This window comes from Neoarius graeffei, chromosome 19 (assembly GCF_027579695.1).
Source record: "Neoarius graeffei isolate fNeoGra1 chromosome 19, fNeoGra1.pri, whole genome shotgun sequence".
In the NCBI taxonomy this organism is placed as follows: domain Eukaryota; kingdom Metazoa; phylum Chordata; class Actinopteri; order Siluriformes; family Ariidae; genus Neoarius; species Neoarius graeffei.
The window spans coordinates 55,626,291-55,644,059 of record NC_083587.1 but is presented as its reverse complement, the minus strand read 5'-3'; the positions used below and the strand labels follow the sequence as shown (position 1 = coordinate 55,644,059).

General features: G+C 45.5%; 1 protein-coding gene across 1 annotated transcript; it reads left to right on the top strand.

Annotated features, from left to right (window-relative positions):
• The first annotated feature begins 4,858 nt into the window (after nt 1–4,858).
• Nucleotides 4,859–8,171, top strand: LOC132867628 (uncharacterized). The gene is made up of 2 exons (XM_060900606.1): nt 4,859–4,922; nt 5,122–8,171. Exons 1-2 carry the CDS (start codon nt 4,859–4,861, stop codon nt 7,995–7,997), a joined length of 2,940 nt encoding a protein of 979 aa, XP_060756589.1. The 3' UTR covers nt 7,998–8,171.
• The last annotated feature ends 9,598 nt before the right edge of the window (nt 8,172–17,769 follow it).

The following is a 17,769-nucleotide window of genomic DNA, read 5'->3' as shown; positions in this document are numbered from 1 at the left end:
GGAGTTCGGGGAGGCTGTTGTAAATTATTGAGGCTAATATTAGACAAGCAGTCATTATATTTTGTTGTAGAAATTATGTAAATGAATGTTAGTTAAATTTTGATTGATTTGTTTTATTTACGTGAACAGGAAGTGCTTTTATTTTGAAGCCCGATTTAAGGAAATGCTTGTGTGCATTGACGTTTTTTTTTTAGGAAATGAATCTCCGAAGTAAAAGATGCCGATGTGGGTTGTTTGTATTGCCCAATTATATTTTTCCTCTTTGTAACGCTGCAGCATTGTGTTCAGTAAAAGTTCACAAAGACAATTACGTCGTGTTCATTAATTGAAGCTTCCGTGACACTACATTTTGGTGCCGAAACCCGGGAATATTTTTTTTTCCTCACTTTGAGCTTTACTGAAGTGGGAAGCTAATGCTAGCTGGATGCAGAAATGACGGAGCACATGGAAAGGATGAAGAAGAAGCGGGGGACAATCCGCGCCTCAACAACAAAGCTGTTGACTCGCATTGAGGAGGAGGTGAGCAAGGATGTACCCGACTGTGATAAACTCCGTGAAATGCTGTCAGTACTGTCAACAAAGGAGGAAAGTTTAATAGACTTGGACAAAGGCATTGAGGACGAAACGGCCACTGACGAACTGGAGACGGAAGTTGCAAACACTCAGGAGTACCAGGACCGCATTCTCACGTGGAAGGCTCGCGCCACCAGACTGATTCAGAAGGCACGTGACCCAGTGAGTGTGCGGGTGAGCGATGCAAGTATCAACTCAGTCAAATCGCCAGGTACACAGACTGTTAAACTGCCCAAGCTAATCATAGAGAAATACAGTGGAGAAATAAGCCAGTGGCAAGAATTCTGGTCTCAATATGAAACAGCAATTCATAACAATGATGCCCTGTCTAAGAGAGAAAAGTTCATTTACCTGAAGTCCTACTTGACTGGAGCAGCAGCAAGAGCTGTAGCAGGACTTACTATGACTGATGGAAATTATGATGCAGCAGTGGAATTGCTTGAGAGCCGTTTTGGAAGAAAGGATATTGTAATCAGTGCACACATGTCAAAACTGTTGAACCTGGCTCCAGTGAAGAGATCAGCAGATGTAGTAGCTCTCAGACACCTCTATGATGAATGTGAAATACAAATTCGCAGTCTAGAATCATTAGGAGTTCATAGTGACACATATGGCTGTTTGTTATGCCCAGTGCTATTACAACTTATACCTGAAGACATCGCATTGGCTTACACCCGCCAGACAGACTCCAGTGGTGAATGGAAGGTGTTTGAACTCATCCGTTTCCTGCAAAATGAAGTCCAAAGCAGAGAGAGAGCACTACAGCTTACAAGACCAGGTATCACACAAAGGGACATTCAGACCAATAACAGATCGCTTGGCAAAGCAGCTCCTTTCTGTGAGAACAAACCAAAGAAGTGGAGTGTACCTTCAGCAACGGCACTGCACACAGCTAGTAATGCCCCTCAGACCTGTGTGTATTGTGACAGTGAGAACCACAAACCAGAACATTGTCCAGATAAGTCTGTGTCTGCTCGCAAGGAGAAACTGAGGAAGATGGGAAGATGTTATGTTTGCCTTGGCCCAAAACACATAGCCAAATTTTGCAGAGCTAAAGGTGTTATATGTGCTCTGTGTGGTCGCAGACATCATCAGTCAGTTTGTGAGCTAAATGAAGCTAAGACAGACACTAGCAATAACAATACAGAGACTGTTGTATCATCGGTGTCCAGTACAGTAAAACTGAAAGCTGACATCCGGAACACAGTGTTGCTCCAAACTGTGAAGGCATGGGCAGGTGGTCCAGCAGGGAAAAAGATCGTGCGCTGCCTGTTAGACGGAGGGAGTCAGAGAAGCTTCATTCGTGAGGATGTGGCAAAGGCACTAAGATTACCAGTGGTAAGACAGGAGACACTAAATCTACATACCTTTGGATCCACCACACCTGCAACAGTACAGCGCAACGTCGTGAAGGTGTGGATGGAAAATGTGTGGGATTCACAGCAAAGAATCGAGATTGAAGCTGTGGAAACCCCCCAAGTGTGCAGTGCTGTGATAAAGGTCCCTGGCAAACCCTTACAAGAAGAGATGGAGAGAAAGGGTCTACAACTAGCTGATTTCTCACTAGATGGCTGTGATGATCCAGAACTCTCAGTGTTAATAGGCGGAGACTTCTACTGGAAGGTTGTGTCAGGCAAGGTCCAGAGATTGACTAATTCATTAGTGGCCATAGAGAGCAGCTTTGGGTGGGCTTTGCAAGGACCAGTATCAACATCCAGTGTAACTGATGCGACCTGTATGCACATCAGTCTAGAAGAGGACACTCAGATTGTGAAACAGTTGCATGCCTTTTGGGAGGTGGAGTCTCTGGGCATTGTCCACGAGAAAGCTAGGAGCCCAGAAGAAGCAGAGGCACTCCACTCCTTTCTCAAACTTTAACGAACCATCTCACACCCCCGGATACTGCCCTCCCAGTGGACACCCTGGTCGAACACTACAACACAGCACTCTCAACCAGCTTGAATACTCTGGCTCCTACCATCACGCGATCTGTCTCTTTCTCCCGTCCAGCTCCCTGGTTTACCTCTGAGCTGCGCCTCATGAAAAAATCTGGGCGGCGCCTCGAGCGACTCTATAAAAAATCTGGCCTTACTGTCCACCTGGAGGCCTACAGGGACCATGTGGAGAGCTACAAGCAGGCCCTCACCACAGCCAAGACACGCTACTACTCCACCCTCATCAACAACCAGCAACACCTCCCAAGAAAACTTTTCTCAACTATCAATCGCCTTCTCCGTCCTCCTCACTCACCCCAACCATCTGATCCTGCTGAACTGTGCTCCAGATTTCAAGACTTCTTCATCGCAAAAGTCAACACCATCCACCAGCAGTTAGTATCTACATCCCCGGCCACAAACCAAGCCCATGATGACACGCCTCCTGGCATCCACCAGCCATGGCAGGACATCTCCACCCCTGCTGCCTGTCCACCGCAGCACTACCTCTCCTGCTTTGCACCACTGGACAATGCCCAGGTCACCGATTTAGTCTCCACAGCCAAGTCATCATCCTGCCTCCTGGACCCCATGCCCTCCACCCTGGTCAAATCATGTCTTCCCACCCTCTGCAACACCATGACCACCATCATTAACACATCCCTACAGTCTGGAGTTGTGCCCACCACCTTCAAAACCGCTGCTGTCATCCCCACCTTGAAAAAGCCTGGTCTGGACCCTGACGATCCCAACAACTATCGTCCCATCTCCAACCTTCCTTTCCTTTGTAAAATCCTGGAAAGAGCAGTGGCAGCCCAACTTCAGCAGCATATGTCCCACCATGAGCTCTTTGAACCACTACAATCCGGCTTCAGAGCCCACCACAGCACAGAGACTGCTCTTGTCAAAATTACCAACGACCTCCTCACTGCTGCAGACAATGGACTCATCACCATCCTCATTCTCCTGGACCTCTCAGCAGCTTTTGACACAGTCTCTCATTCCATCCTCCTGAAGCGGCTCTCAGAGTTCACTGGACTATCAGGCACAGTACTCCTCTGGTTCCACTCATACTTATCCAACCGGAAACAATTCATCACACTCAATGACTCCCGCTCCACTACAGCAACCATCAGCCACGGCGTTCCGCAAGGTTCGGTGCTTGGCCCCCTTCTTTTCACCATCTACATGCTCCCCCTTGGACAAATCATCCGTTTCCATGGTCTCAACTTCCACTGTTACGCTGATGACACACAACTATATATCTGCAGCAAACCCTCTGCTCAGCTCCCCCCAACACCGCTCACTCACTGTCTGCGTGATATCAAAACATGGATGACCGACAATCTCCTCAAACTGAACAGCAGTAAAACCGAGCTCATGGTGGTGGCACCGGCGCCACTGCTCAGGAAGGTTGGGGATCTCCATCTGAACATCGATGGCTGCTCCTTCATCCCATCTCATGAAGTCCGTAACCTTGGTGTTATCTTGGATTCATCACTGTCTTTCCAGTCCCACATCAAAAATGTCACCAAATCTGCTTTCTTTCACCTCCGCAACATTTCCAGACTCAGGCCCTCACTCTCTAACACTGTTACAGAGACTCTTATTCATGCTTTCATATCATCCCGCCTAGACTATTGCAATGCCATCCTGCTTGGTCTGCCGAATAAGATCACAGACCGACTGCAATATGTTCAGAATTCAGCTGCCAGGATTCTCACAGGCACCAGGCCCTGGCAGCACATCACCCCCATTCTCAAACAGCTCCACTGGCTGCCCATTAAATCTCGCATTTCCTACAAAGTCCTCCTCCTCACTTACAAGTCTCTCCATGGTCTGGGACCCCATTACCTCAAAGATCTCCTCCATCCCTACTCCCCATCAAGATCCCTGCGGTCCTCATCCAAGGGCCAGCTGGTCATCCCCCGCACCAGACTTAAGGCCACCAGCGATAGAGCATTCTATGCAGCTGCTCCTTCTCTATGGAACAGGCTACCCAACACCATCCAGAATGCTCCTTCACTGGCAGCGTTTAAAAAACACCTTAAAACCCATCTCTTCATGGAGGCCTTTGGCTCCTAGTTTCCACAAGCACACACGCACACACTTATATGCACCCACACACACACTTCTACACTGACACCTTGTTAAGCGACCTTGGGTATTTTGAAAGGCGCTATATAAAACCAAACTATTATTATTATTATTATTAGAACTTTGAACAGACAGTAACACATAACAATGGCCGCTACCAAGTGGAGTTACCATGGCGACCTGATAAACCAGATCTCCCAGACAACTTCAGGGTCGCAAAGGGAAGGTTTGAAGGCCTCAAGAGGAGACTAAAGATGGACACGACCCTGTACACAAGGTACAGCGACGTCATTAAAGATTACCTGCAACAAGGCATCTGTGAGGATGTACCAGCTAACACTTTAAAACAAGAAAATCCAGAGTCTGTAAAATATTACATGCCACATCATGCTGTTCTTCGAGAAGATAAGATAACTACTAAACTGAGGGTGGTTTGATGCATCATCACATGAAGATGGTAGCCCCTCACTCAATGACTGTTTACTGACTGGGCCAAATCTCAACCCTAATTTACTAGATGTGCTGATCAAGTTCAGACTTCACCAGATAGCCTTTACTGCTGATATTACCAAAGCCTTCTTGCAGATAGCTTTAGCAGAGAAAGATAAAGATGCTGTGAGGTTCCTGTGGCTGCAGGGGCCCCCAACCAAAGACAGTGAAAATGATCTGCGCATCTTGAGAATGAGCAGAGTAGTATTTGGAGTGTCACCCAGCCCTTTCTTGTTAGCTGCAACAATCAGAAAACATATCAAGCAGTATGAAACAGAGCAGCCCAAGACAGTGGAGGCGCTGAGGGAGTGTCTTTATGTAGATGATTTCATTGCCAGCGCAAGTAATGTGGATGAAGCACTTTCAGTCACTACAAAGGCAAAAGAGATTCTGTCCCATGCTGGCATGAACCTATGCAAATGGATAACTAATTCACCAGAACTGAGAGCTAAGTGGACAGAAGGTGGAATGGAGCACACAACAGAAACAGCCACTTGTGGAAATGTACTGAAGGTGTTGGGACTAGTATGGAGATCAGAGAAGGATGACTTTGTGTTTGACCTAAAGGGACTGCTAGACATTATGAAAGGCAAGGAAAACACAAAGAGAAATGTACTACAGACATCAGCTCGTGTCTTTGACCCAATCGGGTTTCTCACCCCCTTCACCATCAGAGCCAAGTGCCTGTTCCAGGAACTGTGGGAGAGGGGAGTTGGTTGGGATGATCAGCTGCCTTCAGACCTGGCTGAAAAATGGGACCGGTGGTGTGCAGAGTTGCCGCAGCTCCACCAGCTGGACATACCAAGATGGTACCAAATAGACATTAACCCAGACTCACAGACTGTCAAGCTACACGTTTTCTGTGATGCCAGCGAAAGGGCGTACAGTGCTGTTGCCTATTTGCAAGGAGAGAACAAAGAAAAGGAGATTGTGACAAGTTTTGTGGCATCCAAGTCAAAGGTAGCCCCCTTAAAGAAAATGACATTACCACGCTTGGAACTTATGGGAGCACTGATTGGAGCAAGGCTAGGTAATAATCTTCTCAAGCCACTCAACATGAAAATAAATCAGTTAAACATGTGGACAGACTCAATGATTGTTCTTCACTGGATACGCAGCACAGCACAAAGGTGGAAGCCGTTTGTGGCCAACAGAGTGGCTGAGATACAAGGTCTCACAAATCCTGAACTGTGGTCTCACTGCAATGGCAAAAACAATCCTGCTGACTTGCCCACCAGAGGGCAGAGTGTAGAGAACCTCCTGCAAAGCCAGTTATGGTGGAGTGGACCCATCTCACTGTCATCTGCAGAAGAAGTAGAAAGCATTGATGAGGACTGCATTGCAGATGAGGTAAGCAGGGAGCTTAGGTCTAAGTTTCAGACAGTAGTACAGCTTAGCACCGTTGAGCAGGCTGAGCCATTGTTAGACCTAGGAAAATACAGCAGGTTGAAAACAGTACTGAGAATAACTGCATGGGTGCGAAGGTTCATAACTAATGCCCGCTCCTCTCCAAGAACTCAAGGAGAGTTAACTACTGAGGAGCTCACTGCAGCAGAAGTGTACTGGGTAAAAGTGACACAAAACCAGAGTTTCAGTCAAGAAATCTGTCAGCTGAAGTCTGGAAGAGATATCAAGAAAGACTCAAAAATCAGAGACTTGAAGCCGTTTTTTGATGAAAATGGCCTTGTTAGTGTGGGAGGCAGGCTACAGCACACTGATTTCAGCTTCAGGGAGCAGCACCCATGGGTGCTGCCTGCAAATCACAAATTCTCTGAGTTGCTAGCTCAGGACTGTCATGAGAGAGTGATGCACTCTGGGATTAGAGACACTCTGGTGCAAATGAGGGAAAGATACTGGGTTTTGAGGGGGAGACAGCTGGTCAAGCAAGTGGTAGCACATTGTCACATCTGCAGGAGACTTAAGCTTAAGCCAGTGCAGCAAGTTACAGCTCCATTACCAAGAGACAGAGTCACAGAGTCCCCACCCTTTGAAGTAACTGGGGTAGATTTTGCAGGGCCGCTCTATGTTAAATGTAGTGGTCAGCCTAAGAAGGCATACATTGCACTATTTACTTGTGCTGTTACCAGAGCAGTGCATTTAGAGCTAGTTTCAGATCAGACTACTGAAAACTTTCTGTTAGCCTTAAGAAGATTTATTGCAAGGCGAGGGCTGTGTAAAGTTATTTACTCAGACAATGCTAAAACGTTCAAAAGAGCAGACCAAGACCTGAAGGAGCTGTGGAGGTCATTCAGAAAATCAGAGCTCACTGACTTTTTCACGGACAAGGGGATCACCTGGAAGTTTATTGTGGAGAGAGCTGCTTGGTGGGGCGGCTTCTGGGAAAGACTTGTGAGATCTGTAAAAACATGTTTGAAGAGGGTCCTAGGGAAAGCTTCACTCACCTTTGAGGAGCTGACAACCATGCTTGCAGAGGTAGAGGCTGTGCTGAATTCCCGGCCTCTCTCCTATGTCCATAATGACGCATCAGAGCCCCAGCCGCTTTCACCCTCACATTTCCTGGTTGGGAAAAGACTCACCTCTCTGCCACCACAGACTATGATATCTTCATCTAAGGCAACTAATGTAAGCAGAGAGGACATGGGCAAGAGATGGAGGTACCGGCAGAGGCTGTTAACCAGCCTTTGGAACAGCTGGCGGAAGGACTACTTGATGGACTTAAAATCAGCTCACCAGTGTGACACACCCATACCCACCACGCTGAAGGTGGGAGATGTCATACTGATTGGAGAGGACAATATGCCCAGGCAAACCTGGAAAATGGGCAGGATTGTTGAGTTGTTTTCAGGCAGAGATGGACTTGTTCGTTCCTGCACTGTTCGTACATCTACAGGCAGTCTGTTGCGGAGACCTATTCAGTTGATATATCCATTAGAGATAAGTTAAGTAATAAGTGAATCGATATGAACACCTGTTCATCGGGCGGGAGGATGTTGTAAATTATTGAGGCTAATATTAGACAAGCAGTCATTATATTTTGTTGTAGAAATTATGTAAATGAATGTTAGTTAAATTTTGATTGATTTGTTTTATTTACGTGAACAGGAAGTGCTTTTATTTTGAAGCCCGATTTAAGGAAATGCTTGTGTGCATTGACGTTTTTTTTTTAGGAAATGAATCTCCGAAGTAAAAGATGCCGATGTGGGTTGTTTGTATTGCCCAATTATATTTTTCCTCTTTGTAACGCTGCAGCATTGTGTTCAGTAAAAGTTCACAAAGACAATTACGTCGTGTTCATTAATTGAAGCTTCCGTGACACTACAGAGGCCATAGAGAAGGACTATCGGTCGGCCTCGAAGAAATTCTGGCAAACCATCCGGCGCCTCAGGAGGGGGAAGCAGTACTCTGCCAACACTGTTTACAGTGCGGGTGGGGAGCTGTTGACCTTGACTGGGGACATTGTCGGGCGGTGGAAGGAATACTTTGAGGATCTCCTCAATCCCACCGTCATGTCTTCCACTGAGGAGACTGAGGCTGATGACTCAGAGGTGGACTCGTCCATTACCCAAGCCGAAGTCACTGAGGTGGTTTGCAAGCTCCTCGGTGGCAAGGCTCCGGGGGTGGATGAGATCCGCCCTGAGTATCTCAAGTCTCTGGATGTTGTGGGGCTGTCTTGGTTGACACGCCTCTGCAACATCGCGTGGCGGTCGGGGACAGTGCCTCTGGAGTGGCAGACTGGGGTGGTGGTCCCTCTTTTTAAGAAAGGGGACCAGAGAGTGTGCTCCAATTATAGGGGAATCACACTTCTCAGCCTCCCAGGGAAAGTTTACTCCAGGGTACTGGAGAGGAGAATTCGACCAATAGTCGAACCTCGGATCCAGGAGGAACAATGCGGTTTTCGTCCTGGTCGCGGAACACTGGACCAGCTCTATACCTTTCATAGGGTGCTCGAGGGTTCATGGGAGTTTGCCCAACCAGTCCACATGTGCTTTGTGGATCTGGAGAAGGCATTCGACCGTGTCCCCCGTGTTATTCTGTGGGGGGTGCTTCGGGAGTATGGGGTTCGGGGCTCTTTGCTAAGGGCTGTCCGGTCCCTGTATGAACGGAGCAGGAGTCTGGTTCGCATTGCCGGCAGTAAGTCAGACCTGTTCCCAGTGCATGTTGGACTCCAGCAGGGCTGCCCTTTGTCACCGGTTCTGTTCATAATTTTTATGGACAGAATTTCTAGGTGCAGCCAGGGGCCGGAAGGAATCCTGTTTGGGAACCACAGGATTTCATCTCTGCTTTTTGCGGATGATGTTGTCCTGTTGGCTTCTTCAAACCAGGACCTTCAGCATGCACTGGGGCGGTTTGCAGTCGAGTGTGAAGCGGCTGGGATGAGAATCAGCACCTCCAAGTTCGAGGCCATGGTTCTCGACCGGAAAAGGGTGGCTTGCCCTCTCCAGGTTGGTGGAGAAGTCCTGCCTCAAGTGGAGGAGTTTAAGTATCTCGGGATCTTGTTCACGAGTGAGGGAAGGATGGAGCGTGAGATCGACAGGCGGATCGGTGCAGCCTCCGCAGTGATGCGGTCGCTTTACCGGTCCGTCGTGGTGAAGAAGGAGCTGAGCCAAAAGGCGAAGCTCTCAATTTACCGGTCGATCTACGTTCCGACTCTCACCTATGGTCATGAGCTTTGGGTAATGACAGAAAGAACAAGATCGCGGATACAAGCAGCTGAAATGAGTTTCCTTCGCAGGGTGGCTGGGCGCTCCCTTAGAGATAGGGTGAGAAGCACAGTCACTCGGGAGGAGCTTGGAGTAGAGCCGCTGCTCCTCCACATCGAGAGGAACCAGCTGAGGTGGCTCGGGCATCTTTTTCAGATGCCTCCTGGACGCCTCCCTGGGGAGGTGTTCCAGGCATGTCCCCCCGGGAGGAGGCCCCGGGGAAGACCTAGGACACGCTGGAGGGACTATGTCTCTCGGCTGGCCTGGGAACGCCTCGGTGTTCTTCCCGAGGAGCTGGCTGAGGTGTCTGGGGAAAAGGAAGTTTGGGCTTCCATGCTTAGACTGCTGCCTCCGCGACCCGGTCCCGGATAAGCGGAAGAAGACGAGACGAGATGATCCTTGCTTTAGAATTGTGATTTTCGGCATACACAAATAATGATGGCACAAAATCTGGACTGCTTGAGTCAAGCGAGACCTCTCCTACAAACAAAATTACATGCAAAGCTAAGTTAACATGCTAACAATATTCATTACATTGTGTAACTATGACCCAGCTAATCAGACAAACGTTAACAAAGTATTTTGCTACATCAATAAATGAAGACTAGAAAGAATAAAAAAGAAAGATTTAATAAATAGCCTGATCTTACCTGTGATGAAGTGGGTGCTGCAAACCCACGCATTTTTGATCGTGCTTTCATCCCAGTCTACACCTTTGATGGCTTGTAGTCATAGACGTCGGCGATTTTTTTGGAATGGGTGAGATCCTGCTGGAATTCTGAACATTTTAACCCCATTACTGCTACAATTCTGACACCCGAAAACACAACAACTAGGCATTTCTGAGTCTTTTTTGAGTCCAGGCTGCACGCGCAATTTCCGCTTACGTATGAATAATGTTTACTACGAAGGGGTCTATAATAGTAATATTGGCTGGCTTTTTTTCATGGTCTATCAGATATATTCCATTCAGCTACTCGTCTTTAACTCATTTCATATCATGCTAGCTCGGTGGAATATATCTGATATACCACTTAACATCAGCCAATATTATTTAAATATTCTTAGTGCTGCGAGATCAACATATCTCTCCTCCCTAATAGAAGATAACAAAAATAATCCTAGATTCCTATTTAATACTGTAGCAAAATTAACCAGGAATAAGTCCACTATCAACACATGCACACCTGCAGTATGTAGTAGCAACGACTTCATGAATTTTTTTAATGACAAAATTGAGAATATCCGACAAAAAATTCAAACTACTAATTTAAGGTTAGACAATGAAAGTGACCTTGTAGTTAACAATATAACTGTATCAGATCATCAGTTAGAATGTTTTACTCCCCTAAAAGAAACTGAATTACTCTCATTAATCTCTACATCAAAAGCCTCAACTTGCGTACTAGATCCCTTACCGACACATCTATTCAAACAGATAATGCCTGGAGTAATTGAACCGCTTCTAAAAATAATAAATTCTTCTCTTATGATTGGCTATGTACCCAAATCCTTTAAACTAGCAGTTATCAAACCCCTGATTAAAAAACCTGACCTTGATCCCTGTCAGCTGTCCAATTATCGGCCAATATCAAACCTCCCCTTTATCTCCAAGATCCTTGAAAAAGCTGTGGCACAGCAGTTATGCTCATATTTACATAGGAATAACATCCATGAAATGTATCAGTCAGGATTTAGACCTCATCATAGCACAGAGACAGCACTGGTTAAAGTAGTAAACGACCTACTGTTGGCGTCTGATCAGGGCTGTGTCTCGCTACTTGTGTTGCTTGACCTTAGTGCAGCATTTGATACCATTGATCATTCCATTCTTCTGGATAGACTAGAAAATGTTGTGGGAGTTAAGGGAATGGCCCTCTCCTGGCTCAGGTCTTATCTAACTGATCGTTATCAGTATGTTGATATAAATGGTGATATTTCTAGACGTACCGAGGTAAAGTTTGGTGTTCCACAAGGTTCTGTCTTGGGTCCACTGCTTTTTTCTCTATATATGTTACCTCTGGGCGATATTATTCGTAAACATTGTATTAGTTTCCACTGTTATGCTGATGACACACAGTTGTATGTCTCTGCAAAACCTGATGAGAGACACCAGCTTAATAAAATTGAGGAATGTGTTAAGGACATTAGACAGTGGATGCTTATAAATTTCCTTCTGCTTAACTCTGACAAGACTGAAGTACTTGTGCTAGGACCACATACAGCTAGAAGTAAGTTTTCTGATTACACAGTAACTCTGGATGGCCTTTCTGTTTCTTCACGTGCAGCAGTAAAAGACCTCGGAGTGATTATTGACCCCAGTCTTTCATTCGAAACTCACATTGATAACATCACCCGGATAGCTTTCTTTCATCTCAGAAATATTGCAAAGATAAGAAATTTAATGTCATTGCATGATGCAGAAAAACTAGTCCATGCTTTCGTTACCTCCAGGTTGGATTATTGTAATGCCTTACTGTCTGGATGTTCCAATAAGTGCATAAACAAGCTCCAGTTAGTTCAAAATGCCGCAGCAAGAGTTCTTACTAGAACTAGAAAATATGACCACATCACGCCTGTCTTATCCACACTGCACTGGCTCCCAATCAAATTTCGTATTGATTATAAAATACTACTATTGACCTTTAAAGCACTAAATGGTCTCGCACCACAGTACCTGAGTGAACTTCTGCTCCTCTATGACCCACCACGCCTACTTAGATCAAAAGGTGCAGGCTATCTGCTGGTACCTCGTATAGTGAAGGCTACATCAGGGGGCAGAGCCTTTTCTTACAAAGCCCCACTGTTATGGAACAGCCTTCCAAGTAATGTTCGGGAATCAGACACAGTCTCAGCATTTAAGTCTAGGCTGAAAACATATCTGTTTAGTCAAGCCTTTTGTTAATGGTGTTTATGAGGTAAAGGAGTAGATCTGGAGGGTCCTCAGACATAGAGTTTTTTGGTAAACTGGGATGTATGGATGCTGTCAGTCCCCACTCGCTTGCTCACTCGAGTTTGTTGACGGTGCAGTGGCTGGCTGCTTTATGTCCCGGGGCTCCCTCATGCCTGTGTTACCTTCTGGCTCTCTCCTTTTAGTTATGCTGTCATAGTTAGTTGCCGGAGTCCCTGCTTGTACTCGGTGCAATATGTATACTGTTCCTACTTATTCAGGTGACATTGGGCATACCTAACCACCTGTGTTTTCTTCCCCCCCCCCACCCCAAATCTGTCCCTCTGAGTTACATGGAGTCAACAGGAAATCTTTTGGTGGAGACGGTGGGGACCTCGACTGGCTATCGTAGCCTGCAGGGAATCGGCCGTCAGACATTCTGTCGCATGTCCCAGACCCGGTGAAATGTAACTGAATTGTCTTGGCCAGGCCTAAGGGTCCCATCTGCATCTCATCATTGCTGAGGAGTGTGCTCCCATCACCCAATCAAGCATCCAGCCAGAGCAGGTCATGATATATTTTTTACCATATTAACATGCCATTGTGTGTCATGCCTGATGTAAAGACTCTCGTCTCTGCGAGCCTACCACACAGATTTAATACTTGTCATTTTTAGGGCATACCTAACAACGTGTTTTCTTTCTCTCTCTCTCTCTCCCCCCCCCCATCTGTCCCTCTGAGTTACATGTTGATTCTGGGATTGAGATGCTGGCCTCTTCTGCCCCTCGGACCTGCTTGATCCATCCTGGTGCCCTGTGTCTGGTCGGAGTTTTATCGCCCCACTCCTGTGAAGGACGGCCCCATGAGGACAGTTGAGGGTTATACCTGTTAAAACTGTTAATATTATAGTCAGGCTGTCTGTTGTTGCCCAAATGAGGATGGGTTCCCTTTTGAGTCTGGTTCCTCTCGAGGTTTCTTCCTCATGTCGTCTGAGGGAGTTTTTCCTTGCCACCGTCGCCACAGGCTTGCTCATTGGGGATAGATTAGGGATAAAATTAGCTCATGTTTTAAGTCGTTCAAATTCTGTAAAGCTGCTTTGCGACAATGTTTATTGTTAAAAGCGCTGTACAAATAAATAAACTTGAAATATTATACATACAGGACACTTTTTTCAATGGAATAAAAACATGTACTCTATTCCCTTCTCACAGGTTTCATTCATTTGGTTTGATAGCATGCAATATTGTTAGCGTATCGCTTATCCTACGTGTCAAGTCAAGTTTATCTGTATAGCGCTTTTAACAATAAACACTGTCGCAAAGCAGCTTTACAGAATTTGAACGACTTAAAACATGAGCTAATTTTATCCCTAATCTATCCCCAATGAGCAAGCCTGTGGCGACGGTGGCAAGGAAAAACTCCCTCAGACGACATGAGGAAGAAACCTCGAGAGGAACCAGACTCAAAAGGGAACCCATCCTCATTTGGGCAACAACAGACAGCATGACTATAACATTAACAGTTTTAACATGAAGTCAGTTTCGTTGATGTTATAAACTCTTCACTGATGGGAACTTGAGTGCAAAACTGTTCATGACAACTGCAGTCCTAAAGTTAGCAAGTCAACTGTAGTCCTCAGCCATAAAAGCATTACTGTAAGAGTCCAGAGCGTCCTCCAAGTGTGACTTTCAACTGTCTTCATGGGGCCGTCCTCCACAGGCGCGATGCGATGAGACTCTAACCAGACACAGGGCACCAGGATGGATCAGGCAGGTCCGAGGAGCAGAAGAGGTCAGCATCTTGATCCCAGGACCAACATGTAACTCAGAGGAACAGATTTTTTTGGGGGGAGGGGCAGAGAGAGGGGGAGAGAAATTGTGTATTATGTCACTCTACCCAATGGAGAACGAGCGTTGAATATGGTTAACGATATTGCACGGTTGTCAAGACAACATGACGTCACATGTCAGAGATGTAAAACTTCCATGCTAGCAAGCAACTGTGACAATTTGTAAACAAACATGGCCACCAGGTTTGCTTTGTCAAATATGGAAGATTTTGAAAGAATTTTGAAAGAGAAAGATGCATTGAACACCCTAAAGAAATGTATAATAATAATAAGGGGCGGCACGGTGGTGTAGTGGTTAGCGCTGCCGCCTCACAGCAAGAAGGTCCGGGTTCGAGCCCCGTGGCCGGCGAGGGCCTTTCTGTGTGGAGTTTGCATGTTCTCCCCGTGTCTGCGTGGGTTTCCTCTGGGTGCTCTGGTTTCCCCCACAGTCCAAAGACATGCAGGTTAGGTTAACTGATGGCTCTAAATTGACCGTAGGTGTGAATGTGAGTGTGAATGGTTGTCTGTGTCTATGTGTCAGCCCTGTGATGACCTGGTGACTTGTCCAGGGTGTACCCCGCCTTTCGCCCGTAGTCAGCTGGGATAGGCTCCAGCTTGCCTGTGACCCTGTAGAACAGGATAAAGTGGCTAGAGATGATGAGATGAGTTGAATAATAATAATGGCTTTTTTCATGGTCTATCAGATATATTCCATTCAGCTACTCGTCTTTGACTCGTTCAGTATCATGCTAGCTGAATGGAATATATCTGATATACCACTCAATGCCAGCCAATATTATTTAAATATACAACGGTTTGTTTTGATCCACTAATCTGATTGGTTGAGCTGTGTTCCAAGAGTACTTATATTACCTATAACCACAGTGGGACATGTGTGTCACTCCTCTTGTCTGTTTCTGGCCACATAAAATCCCACTTCCCAGTCTGAAATGGTTACTGCAGTACTGTTAGCAGCAGCAGCATTAGACATGGCAAATGATACATTTTTCACGAATGTAAATTTTGACTTAATCTATGAAAGCTCATCAGATGAAGATGAAAAAGAAAAAGGACTCCAGTTTCCTTGGAAGCACCTTTAACAGGAATGTACAAATCATTGTGAGCAGGGGCGATTTCTCAGAGACAACAAGGGAAGCCGAGCTTCCCCTAAAATTCTCTCCCCAAACTGCGGCGTCTACGACGTTGAATTCTCATTAAAACAATAACTTGCATAACATAATATATGCCCAAGATTGTATTTATGTTCATAACTATCCTGTAACTTATTTGAGTGATGTCTGACGAACTTGCAGTTCGCTACGAGAATCACCTTTGCTGCCAGGCTGTAAACTTTCTTATTTCAATGGGCTCTATGGACTGGCAGCAGTGTTGCCAGATTGGGCGGTTTTAAGTGCATTTTGGCGGGTTTTGAACATATTTTGGGATGGAAAACGTCAGCAGTATCTGGCAACACTGACTGGCAGCCGGGTATCCGTTGCAGTCTATGAGACGGCTCTGAACAGCCAATTTCGGCTAGTTGTTATTGGTTAAAATCAACAAAATCATCACTTCCAGGGAAGCCGGGATTCTCTGGGACTAAACGAGACAGTGGGAGGGACAAGAAACCGGGCTGATAAAGGATTATTGGAGGTAGTGTTTGAAAGACATGAGGAGGACGGTACTTCGGCGAGGAACACGGAAGTATGATCAGTCAGTCCCTAGCGGATGTCGAGAAAGTGTAGTCATGTGCTAAAGTGCTGTCCGAATTTCTTTTCATATAAACGTTTCTTCTCATTGATGTCTCTGTACATTACTCTGTAAATAAATGTAAATATTACTCGTTGTGCTCTGTTAACTTTCATCCATTCTATCAGTTTGATCATTCGTGAATTCACTCGTTTATTTCATTTGTAGTTCAATCTGGTTGTAGGCTAGCTTGAGCCTTATTGGGATCTGCAGTGCTAGCTGCTATTTGGTAAAGTCTCTGGAAAGCACAACCAGCTGGTATGACAGGGTCACAGACCATTTTCTGGAAAAGGAGCGGAGGGCAGAATTTGTGTATAAATAGTGTTCGTGTTCATGAATCTGAAGTGTGTATATTGTTCAGTAATGTTAAGAGAATGGTGGGCTCTGTGTTATAGGTTATACCTGGGTATAATATTCAAGGTTCTGTGTGTTGCATAGCCTACCTGGTTATGAATTTCCAGACTGTGTTGCAGAAGATGTTCAAGGATGTGTTGCACAGCTGGGTGTTGTGTTAAAGACTCTGTGTTGCATATCAGGGTATGATGTTCAAGGCTCTTCATTGAATAGCCAGTGATTTTTGGATGTTTGATATTTTTGATTAAGGATATGAGGCACTAGCCTGGCAAGCCAGACTATAACATGAAATGTACAAGCAAAAATACTTTCTGCCACTAGGTAGGGTTGTCTAGTTCACTATGCTAATGGGGCACACCTTTCTATGCTTTGATATCCGGCCTACAGGTTTTACGATGAATGCGTAAAATGGGCTTCCCCTGTTTTAAAAACCAGCAGCCGCCACTGATTGTGAGCTAGCTAGCCAACTATCCGACATGCTATAAAGCACATGTGAATGTGGCTTCTTCAGGATCTATTTCCACTAACAGAGCAAAAATAAACAAAATGTCTGGCCAGATTGTGTCCAAAATGCCAGTTACTCCCTTAGTTAATTACTTATTGAGAGAACTGTTGTATACAAGAAATATCGCACTAGCAGACATGCACTCAGCCTGTGGTCTAGGATGAATCACAGCCATGCCGATATCCAGTATATCATCACTCCTGCTCATGTGACATTGCTTAATTCTGCAACTTTCAATGTTACTCTAAATTTGTTGTGGTGTAAGAGGAATAAAAGACTTCTGCATACTGCATCACACCATTCTGTTGATTATATTCCTCTAACAGCATGCACCTATTAGGTTTAATTCGTTAAATAATTTCCAGGATTTTGTTGAATATAACAAAATTCCACCTCCGTTGTGACATTACTGAAGAACTGGGTGCAGATATTTCCAGGACATCTGAGAAAGTATAACTGTGCATTTTTTTAAATTAACATTTTCTTCTCTTCTGTTCTGCTGTGGTGTAGTATGGTTTAGCCACATTTCCAAATCCATGAAGACCTCAGCAGTGATTTGCTATGAACCCACACTAACACATGGATGTATTTACTCCCTCTCAGATATACACACAGTCTAATTGAAGATTGATGACACCTTCAGGGTAGGAAGTAGCCAGAATTTCCTGGCCTGAAAGCAAACACCATTTGGT